At 38.1% G+C, this 11,169-nt stretch overlaps 1 protein-coding gene across 7 annotated transcripts in view; it reads right to left on the reverse strand.

The window, feature by feature from the left end:
* Nucleotides 1-3,590, reverse strand: part of LOC128700465 (UDP-glycosyltransferase UGT5) — an 86,817-nt gene extending 83,227 nt beyond the window's left edge. Inside the window, exon 1 of one of the 7 annotated variants that reach the window (XM_053793690.2) lies at nucleotides 3,527-3,590. Coding sequence is in view for 5 of the 7 variants with exons in the window: in XM_053793687.1 (XP_053649662.1) it covers nucleotides 3,347-3,457 (111 nt within the window). In the remaining 2 variants the exon portion in view is untranslated. Of the gene's footprint in view, nucleotides 1-2,610; nucleotides 2,759-3,170 lie in introns of those variants that run through there. The other 6 variants (XM_053793689.1, XM_053793687.1, XM_053793692.2 and 3 more) reach the window with 6 other exon arrangements.
* Nucleotides 3,591-11,169: the final 7,579 nt, after the last annotated feature.

The following is an 11,169-nucleotide window of genomic DNA, read 5'->3' on the forward strand; positions in this document are numbered from 1 at the left end:
TGAATGAAAAAAATTTTTTTTCTTCCATTTCATAAATGAAATTGTCAAAGTGGCATCAACACAGTCTGTAATTTCTCTATGTACTATACGATAAACCAACTGTTAAGGTTTGAAGCCGATCAGAGAAGACATTTTTCTAGTTATTTCTCAAAAATCATTATCTACAATAATACTGGCAAATAAAACCATAGACAGTCCAAAAGCAATGTGTATCTTTGACAAAAACACACTAGTGCCATAAGTTTGAAGCCGATCACAAGACGCATGCTCCTGTTATTGTTCAGAATCCCCTCAAAAATCAAGGTTATTAATTATGCTAGCATATTATGGTAAATTTTCAGCTACGTATCATAAACTTAAATGGCATCATCAATTTACGAAATGAATCATTGTTAAAAAATTGATGCTCAGTGGAAGCATATCCTAACTGCCTCACTACACTCACCGTTAAGTTGGGTACTTAACGTGTTGAAAGTTTAAAGTCGATCAGATGAGGCATTCTCAAGTTTCCACAATAAAAAAATGAGAATAACTGTTAAATAGAAAAAAAATGGCCATCTGCCCTTCACAGTAGATCCATGAACCTTATCCTAGTTAAACTTAAGGGAAAAAAAATTGGAGTCAATTGGATAAGGCTTTCTGAAGTTATAAACAAAATCATGGAGGAAGATTAGGACGCTGTAGACTCAGCAATACATTAGGACGCTGTAGACTCAGCAATACATTAGGACGCTGTAGACTCAGCAATACATTAGGATGCTGTAGACTCAGCAATACATTAGGACGCTGTAGACTCAGCAATACATTAGGACGCTGTAGACTCAGCAATACATTAGGACGCTGTAGACTCAGCAATACATTAGGACGCTGTAGACTCAGCAATACATTAGGACGTTGTAGACTCAGCAATACATTAGGACGCTGTAGACTCAGCAATACACACAGTTTTCAAGTGTTCATTAGGCTCGTAAAGCTTATAAAGCCGTAAAACGCTAATTTTCAACGTTTTTCGTTTTACAATTATATTCTATTTTCATTTCACTACAACACTGCAAGAAATATTTATTTCCCAAGTCTCCAGGATACATCAACTTCAGTAAGTTACAGTTTGGTTCTGTGTTCTCCCTCAAGTGTGGGTGTAATGATAATTTTGAGAGTGTTCTCGTGATAATCCCCCACAATTATTTTGACATATAACTGGCAGTTATCTTGGTATGTCAAAAACAACTCTAAATTTCTAAGTAGAAAAACATCAGTAACAAGAGTTTAAAGCCGATCTAAAGAAGTATTCTCAAATTATCGCATGGTAATCACAATCAAGAATGACTTATATAGCAAACTCTATTTGAGAGCGCTTGCAAGTGCCAATAATTGCATGAGTTTTTTTTTATTGTTACATACGAAAGCAAAAGACTTGGGCAGGAGATGCAGCATCCCCCCAGTGACAAGCAGCGGCGTCACTACCACAATAAGAGACAAAATAAGTGTCAGGGGCCCAAGACTGTTCAACTACTTCCCAGCATACATAAGGGGGATTACCAATAGATTCCTGGCTGTCTTCAAGAAGGCACTGGGCAGACACTTGAAGTCAGTACCTGATCAGCCGGGATATGGTTCACACGTCGGTTTACGTGCGGCCAATAGTAACAGCCTGGTTGATCAGCCCCTGATTCATCATGAAGCCTGGTCATAGACCGAACCGCGGGGGCGTTGACCCCCGAAACCCTCTCCAGGTAACGCCAGTGTCGAAAATTTGAGGCCTGAAGAATCAGACGATTTTAAACTATAAATGTATATCATGAGGGAAAATTAAATTAATTTTGTCATCCACATGAAGTTATCCCTACGAGGATGTGCAATAAGTCAGTATTGATCACTCAGGTTATTGATACCTTACTCTTTATTGGTCACCTTTCTTAATGTATTAATCATTCCTGGAATTAGTCACTAAATATTAAGGATTCATTTTTATCACTCTTAATACTGGTCAGTTATTACTGATAACTGAAATTATTCACGGCCTCTTTTGATTTCTTAGCGTTTTGAAAAGTCTTATAGATGGTGACTGCAAGAATTAATTATCAACTATAATGATCGGTCCTCGGATTAAATCACTTTCAGTAATGACTATCAGTACTCCAGGTTATGATCTATCACTCTGATAGTATATTTTATCTTCAGCACTCTCCGAACTGATCATTTCCAGTGATGAAGGTGCAAAACTGAGCACTCACGGAAGTGATCTCCCTCGGTAATAAACGCGCCTACTACTGGTGCTCTCCATCGTCACTACATCGTTACTACATCGTCACTACATCGTCACTACATCGCCACGACATCGTCACTATATCGTCATTAAATCGTCACTACATCGTCACTACATCGTCACTACATCGTCACTACATCGTCACTTCATCGTCACTACATCGTCACTACATCGTCACTACATCGTCACTACATCGTCACTACATCGTCACTACAGCGTCACTACATCGTCACTACATAGTTCGTCAATAACAATGCTGGGATTGTTCATGGACTGCAGAACAATTTCCAGTATTGAAATATGAAGATATAATAACAATAGTTGCTGAAGAACTAAACATTTACCTTTCGTGATATTCGTCAACCATAACATCAAACACTTTCGTTATCAAGACGTCAACACCGATGTTAGATAATTCGTATTTCAATACCAAACGTCTAACATGCCACTGAACGTTCCACGTAATTAAAGACGTAACGTTGATCACTCCTGGAACTGAAGAACGCATCACTAATCACACCTCATAATGAAGAATGCAACACTGATTACATCAGGAACTTAAAGAAACATTCCTATTCGGTCCAGTTATATAAGGAATGATCGTTATTCACTCCATGTATTTGAATGATTGATCACTTAAGGTATTGAAAAATTCCGTGATCATTCTAAGCATCAACTGATGCAAGACTGATCAATCCATGTATCAAAGGATGCATGCAAAAGTTTTCACTCTAGACACTTATATAAACATGAACGATCACTCCAGGTACTGAAGAACACATAATTAATCAATCCTGAAAATCGTCTCTCACATGTTTAATACATTTCTTATATTTTTTATTCCATTTCTAGGATGCTCCCAAGAAATTTCTTTCAGAAAACTAAATTTTAACTCACTACACACCATCACACATTGTTTGTGGGGGACACTATGGCAGAACTGTGGTGTCACCAACACACTCACTGTTACACACATATAGAGAGGAACACTTAGGCAGTGTGTTAGTGACACTAAGACACCGTTACACACTGAGGGAGTGGAACACTCAGGAAGTGTGGAAGTGTCACCATCACACTCACCGTTACACACTGAGGGAGTGGAACACTCAGGAAGTGTGGAAGTGTCACCATCACACTCACCGTTACACACTGAGGGAGTGGAACACTCAGGAAGTGTGGAAGTGTCACCATCACACTCACCGTTACACACTGAGGGAGTGGAACACTCAGGAAGTGTGGAAGTGTCACCATCACACTCACCGTTACACACTGAGGGAGTGAAATACTCAGGCAGTGTGGTAGTGTCACCAACACACACAATACACTTAGTCATCTTCTGTTTTATCAACAATAGATGCCAAACAATCGTTTTATCATTTATAATTCATTGTCAGTATAAATTTTTCTAATATTTGTGCCTACAGAAGAGCAATTTATAAAATCTTTAAGCTAGATTCTTCATATTTTGATTTACGTTAGAGAGTTACTTGCATATATATATATATATATGAGCATATGATAAGGAGATTGAACTTATCATGACTATGCCTTTACTCAGAAATGACCTTCAGACAGGGAGATAATACCTCCTAGCATATCATTATCTGTTATGCTGCTCCACGGATTCACATTCTATGCAGTTAGTCTTTGGTTCCCAATACAAAGCAATGTGAGGTTTAATATGAAACTTGGTTTGTAATAATTGATAAATTCTAATTGCTTTTAACTTGATTTAATGTCTTGAAACTTTATTAACGAATAGTTATGCTAAACAGTGGGTTATTTTCATGCCTATTTTAGTTTGTTTCAACGACTACGACTAAAAATGCACACTCATGCAGCAACAGGACGAGGAATAATGTTGACAAACCTTGCATTATTTATACCATTTCCTCGTTTAGCATCACTGACACCCAGTCTGAACCACTGACCCTGACACTAAATTTTACCACAAGTATACAATAACCATGCAACATACCGAAATAATAAGCAGATATTACAGTCACTTGTATTCAAGATTCGTACACGGTTTTATTCAAGGTATTTACTGTGACTGCAAGAAAAAAATGGCTCCAACGTTGCCTGAACGATACATCACAACGGGCATGCATGTATGAGTTACCAAAGACCTGCCAGTCCAGAATACCGATCACAGCTATTACCTCAGGAATAAGGAATGTTTTACAACAACCAGGTGGCGTACCTGCGAAAAGTCTATTCCAGTTAATAAGAATGATCTTTTTCACCGTCATTCGGAAGATCTGATGTCTAAATTCCAAGGCATTAATTTCGAAAACAGGAAGATAGCAAACCTTGACATTGTTTCGCTTTTCAGGTCTCCGTCTGACCAAGTTATTTACTCTCAACGTAACCATGACACCTTCAACTTTGTGTTCAGCATAAACACTCCGAATTTCACTGATTTCATTGAAGCGTGTATGAGCTTGTATTTATTTTCGCTTGGTACTCAAAATTACAGAAAAAAATTTGGCTTGGCAACTGGATCTCAGTCCGCTAAGTGCTGTTTGGTCTTCATTATATGGAGCACATGGTAGAAGACCATTTGAATAATGTCTTACCACAGAATATTAGTTGGCTCATACGTGGGCAATATTGTCATCATTGATCCCATTCGGTTTAACTTCGTAGACCAATTAAACCGAATTGAACAACTAATTCGCTTTGGAACAAGAGGTAAATGATTCCCTTCCTTTTTCTCGATGTTCGCCTCAGAACAACGTAACTTTCCTCTTCACTAAAGTTCCCGCCACACAAGCCATTGACGTTCTGTGACGTAAAGTCAATTAGAACCTTAATCCTCTACCTCCCGAAAATTGACAGAACTCTGCATTAATTTCAACTGTTTTACTTTCAAATTTATGAAGCTGCCCGCCAGTAAAGATGAACTCACAAATCATAATCAAATAAGGGGTGGCGATCATTTTTTTTTTTTTGGGGGGGAGGGAGTTGCTCACAGGAATTGAATCAATGAAGAACTTATTATGGGCGCTTAGGATTTGAAGTAACGAAAAATTTCTCAATAAATATAAATACTACATAGAAAATAAATTAATAAATCTGATAAATTACACAAAAGCGAAGCTTACAGATGGACATTACTGATTAAGCTGCTCACTGGACCACCAGCAAGACATACGCCTCCATTCTGCGGACTTCGAATTAATTTCAGTTATTCCTGGAACTCATTATGGCTTAATTAGGGAATCACTTATAATGAGTTAGTAAAAACATGGTGAAATTTACTGCTTCTAGAAATGATAGCATTTTAGTTTTTTTTTTGATATGCTGCCACAGAGTCTGAAGTTACAACAAACCCGTCACATAAGATGCTTGCAACACAAGTGGTTCTACGTTATATGTATAAACTTGAATACACGTGCGAGGAAAACCATGATACTGTCAACCTACATGTATAAATATGAATCTAGGCATCATGTCAGCTTGTCAGGAAGAGTCGGAGAGCATCACTTGTGCTCTGGCCGTCCCAGTGTTCAGACATATTTGTGCTCTGGCCATCCCAGTGTTCAGACATATTTGCAGAAGGTTATTCTTCACTGTGTAGATCGGTGTTTATTTTGCTTAAATTACATTTCTCTACTCATTCACATATCCATGTTTATTTTCGATTTCTTTTGTTCTATTAAATGATTTCTTTTCTCAAATTAAAATGAACATACGAGGATGTTTCAACAGTGAAAACAGCTTTGCTGTGTAAGTGGGAAGTAAACGCCATGTGATTAACGAAACAAAACATAAGTATCGTGTCAAAATTGCTTACTTGCACTACTTAGTGGCAAGAAAAACAATCAAGATAAAACAAGACTCCACACATATGCTGTTCTGTTTGTATTTCCGCATTGACACAGCTTGAATGTATCTCTGCACTGACACAGCTTGAATGTATCTCTGCACTGACACAGCTTGAATGTATCTCTGCACTGACACAGCTTGAATGTATCTCTGCACTGACACAGCTTGAATGTATCTCTGCACTGACACAGCTTGAATGTATCTCTGCACTGACACAGCTTGAATGTATCTCTGCACTGACACAGCTTGAATGTATCTCTGCACTGACACAGCTTGAATGTATCTCTGCACTGACACAGCTTGAATGTATCTCTGCACTGACACAGCTTGAATGTATCTCTGCACTGACACAGCTTGAATGTATCTCTGCACTGACACAGCTTGAATGTATCTCTGCACTGACACAGCTTGAATGTATCTCTGCACTGACACAGCTTGAATGTATCTCTGCACTGACACAGCTTGAATGTATCTCTGCACTGACACAGCTTGAATGTATCTCTGCACTGACACAGCTTGAATGTATCTCTGCACTGACACAGCTTGAATGTATCTCTGCACTGACACAGCTTGAATGTATATCTGCACTGACACAGCTTGAATGTATCTCTGCACTGACACAGCTTGAATGTATCTCTGCACTGACACAGCTTGAATGTATCTCTGCACTGACACAGCTTGAATGTATCTCTGCACTGACACAGCTTGAATGTATCTCTGCACTGACACAGCTTGAATGTATCTCTGCACTGACACAGCTTGAATGTATCTCTACACTGACACAGCTTGAATGTATCTCTGCACTGACACAGCTTGAATGTATCTCTGCACTGACACAGCTTGAATGTATCTCTGCACTGACACAGCTTGAATGTATCTCTGCACTGACACAACTTGAATGTATCTCTGCACTGACACAGCTTGAATGTATCTCTGCACTGACACAGCTTGAATGTATCTCTGCACTGACACAGCTTGAATGTATCTCTGCACTGACACAGCTTGAATGTATCTCTGCACTGACACAGCTTGAATGTATCTCTGCACTGACACAGCTTGAATGTATCTCTGCACTGACACAGCTTGAATGTATCTCTGCACTGACACAGCTTGAATGTATCTCTGCACTGACACAGTTTGAATGTATCTCTGCACTGACACAGCTTGAATGTATCTCTGCACTGACACAGCTTGAATGTATCTCTGCACTGACACAGCTTGAATGTATCTCTGCACTGACACAGCTTGAATGTATCTCTGCACTGACACAGCTTGAATGTATCTCTGCACTGACACAGCTTGAATGTATCTCTGCACTGACACAGCTTGAATGTATCTCTGCACTGACACAGCTTGAATGTATCTCTGCACTGACACAGTTTGAATGTATCTCTGCACTGACACAGCTTGAATGTATCTCTGCTCTGACACAGCTTGAATGTATCTCTGCACTGACACAGCTTGAATGTATCTCTGCACTGACACAGTTTGAATGTATCTCTGCACTGACACAGCTTGAATGTATCTCTGCACTGACACAGCTTGAATGTATCTCTGCACTGACACAGCTTGAATGTATCTCTGCACTGACACAGCTTGAATGTATCTCTGCACTGACACAGTTTGAATGTATCTCTGCACTGACACAGCTTGAATGTATCTCTGCACTGACACAGCTTGAATGTATCTCTGCACTGACACAGCTTGAATGTATCTCCACACTGACACAACGTGAATGGGAAACGTACATCAGTGATGTGGCGAGAGCCGAAGTATGCCTATCTAGATTGTGAGTCAGCATTATAACCTGTGACACATAAAACACTCATGTATATCATTCGCCTATTGTCTTAGGACACTGAACGTGACAGTAGTAAAGAAACTGATAACACTGGTCCCGTAGCTCGAATGCTAGCGCACTTAACTCACACACTGAGGTCCGGAGGTCGATCCCCGGTACGGGTGAAATGTTAGGACGTGTTTCCCTTAATACACATACTGCTCAGTGTTCACCCATCAGTGTAATGGGTACCTGTATGTTTGACACATCCTAGGACAAAATTGACCTAATTTGACTGAAATGCTCTGCATAACAAGTGGTTTTATATATAGTATTATGTCACTGTTGTCAGCTAGGATTGTATACCTTGTACATGTACTTGTAGATATAAACTATTATTATTATTATTATTATTATTATTATTATTATTATTATTATTATTATTATTATTATTATTATTATCATGAACCACCAGAATACAGACATTGACCTTCCAGGGACCTTGACCTATCAAAGTGGAAGGCAGCACTTCGTGGATCACTCTTATAGGAACCGAGCTTTTTCGAAGGAACAAAATTCTCTCATTTTCATGCACGCCATCCTAGTGTAGCAGTATATTCTATGAGATGGTGGATGGTGTGTGCGTTTCTGCAGTCATCTGAATGATCACTGTGAACACCATTCTGATGAATATAGATTATTCATCGAATCTAGCATTGTCATCAAAGCAGTACATTTTCACAACGGTAATGAAAGCCATCTATGCTAGTAGCTCATGCTGTGAAATTAAAGGAAACATACGAGTAAATGGAAATTCTACTCTGACTAACAAAATACAACGACCAAAGGTGGAATATATGGGAACTAAAAGTGTAAATTTTACTATTGTCTTCAAAATTATTACACAAAACACATGTTCTTCCTTAGTTCGTGGAATAGTCATGACGATGCTAACTACAAAATCAAAGAATAACCATAAAATAACCCATTCCCAGAAAAAATCATCATGTAAAATGGGCTACTTGTGCATCCTCGTAAAATATTTATCCACCACTGCATATAACATTGTCCATAATGAAAATCTTAGTAAAGGCTATGGACAGTGAAGGTGCAGGATTTCTTTACTAAAAGGTCAAATTTGAATTAGTTTTAACTTACGCAAAACTTAAGCGGGGAGTATTTATTGGGGAACAAATACCTGAACTATAAATTCGACCCAGTCTTCCTATCAAAACTGACTCCAGTGAAGCTGGCTGAATGGGAAGCTTTAAAGCAGGTTGTTCAGAACGTCGTACGAAGGCACAGAGCAGATTAAGCCGTGCTATAGACAGATGTCTATAGCACGTGTCTATAGATGTCTATAGCAGTGTGCTATAGACAGATGTCTATAGCACGTGTCTATAGATGTCTATAGCAGTGTGCTATAGACAGATGTCTATAGCACGTGTCTATAGATGTCTATAGCAGTGTGCTATAGACAGATGTCTATAGCACACTGGGCTGATGTATCTGCATGACAATGAATGTTCTTCATTCACACTGGAATTCTTTCCATCCAGTCTTGGTGCTGTTAGTGATGAGCATGATGAAAAGTTAGTGATGAGCATGATGAAAAGTTTGTGATGAGCATGATGAAAAGTTAGTGATGAGCATGATGAAAAGTTTGTGATGAGCATGATGAAAAGTTAGTGATGAGCATGATGAAAAGTTTGTGATGAGCATGATGAAAAGTTAGTGATGAGCATGATGAAAAGTTTGTGATGAGCATGATGAAAAGTTAGTGATGAGCATGATGAAAAGTTTGTGATGAGCATGATGAAAAGTTAGTGATGAGCATGATGAAAAGTTTGTGATGAGCATGATGAAAAGTTAGTGATGAGCATGATGAAAAGTTTGTGATGAGCATGATGAAAAGTTTGTGATGAGCATGATGAAAAGTTTGTGATGAGCATGATGAAAAGTTTGTGATGAGCATGATGAAAAGTTTGTGATGAGCATGATGAAAAGTTTGTGATGAGTATGAAGAAAAGTTAGTGATGAGCATGATGAAAAGTTAGTGATGATCATGATGAAAAGTTAGTGATAAGCATGATGAAAAGTTAGTGATGAGCATGATGAAAAGTTTGTGATGAGCATGATGAAAAGTTAGTGATGAGCATGATGAAAAGTTTGTGATGAGCATGATGAAAAGTTAGTGATGAGCATGATGAAAAGTTTGTGATGAGCATGATGAAAAGTTAGTGATGAGCATGATGAAAAGTTAGTGATGAGCATGAAAAATTAGTGATGAGCATGATGAAAAGTTTGTGATGAGCATGATAAAAAGTTAGTGATGAGCATGATGAAAAGTTAGTGATGATCATGATGAAAAGTTAGTGATGAGCATGATGAAAAGTTAGTGATGAGCATGATGAAAAGTTAGTGATGAGCATGAAAAATTAGTGATGAACATGATGAAAAGTTAGTGATGAGCATGATGAAAAGTTAGTGATGAGCATGATGAAAAGTTAGTGATGAGCATGATGAAAAGTTAGTGATGAGCATGATGAAAAGTTTGTGATGAGCATGATGAAAAGTTAGTGATGATCATGATGAAAAGTTAGTGATGAGCATGATGAAAAATTAGTGATGAGCATGATGAAAAGTTAGTGATGAGCATGATGAAAAGTTAGTGATGAGCATGATGAAAAGTTTGTGATGAGCATGATGAAAAGTTTGTGATGAGCATGATGAAAAGTTTGTGATGAGCATGATGAAAAGTTTGTGATGAGCATGATAAAAAGTTAGTGATGAGCATGATGAAAAGTTAGTGATGATCATGATGAAAAGTTAGTGATGAGCATGATGAAAAGTTAGTGATGATCATGATGAAAAATTAGTGATGAGCATGATGAAAAGTTAGTGATGAGCATGATGAAAAGTTAGTGATGAGCATGATGAAAAGTTAGTGATGAACATGATGAAAAGTTAGTGATGAGCATATGAAAAGTTAGTGTTGAGCATGATGAAAAGTTTGTGATGAGCATGATGAAAAGTTAGTGATGATCATGATGAAAAGTTAGTGATGAGCATGATGAAAAGTTAGTGATGAGCATGATGAAAAGTTAGTGATGAGCATGATGAAAATTTAGTGATGAGTATGATGAGAAGTTAGTGATGAGCATGATGAAAAGTTTGTGATGAGCATGATGAAAAGTTTGTGATGAGCATGATGAAAAGTTAGTGATGAGCATGATGAAAAGTTAGTGATGAGCATGATGAAAAGTTTGTGATGAGCATGATGAAAAGTTTG

This window comes from Cherax quadricarinatus, chromosome 65 (genome assembly GCF_038502225.1).
Source record: "Cherax quadricarinatus isolate ZL_2023a chromosome 65, ASM3850222v1, whole genome shotgun sequence".
Taxonomy (NCBI): Eukaryota; Metazoa; Arthropoda; class Malacostraca; order Decapoda; family Parastacidae; genus Cherax; species Cherax quadricarinatus.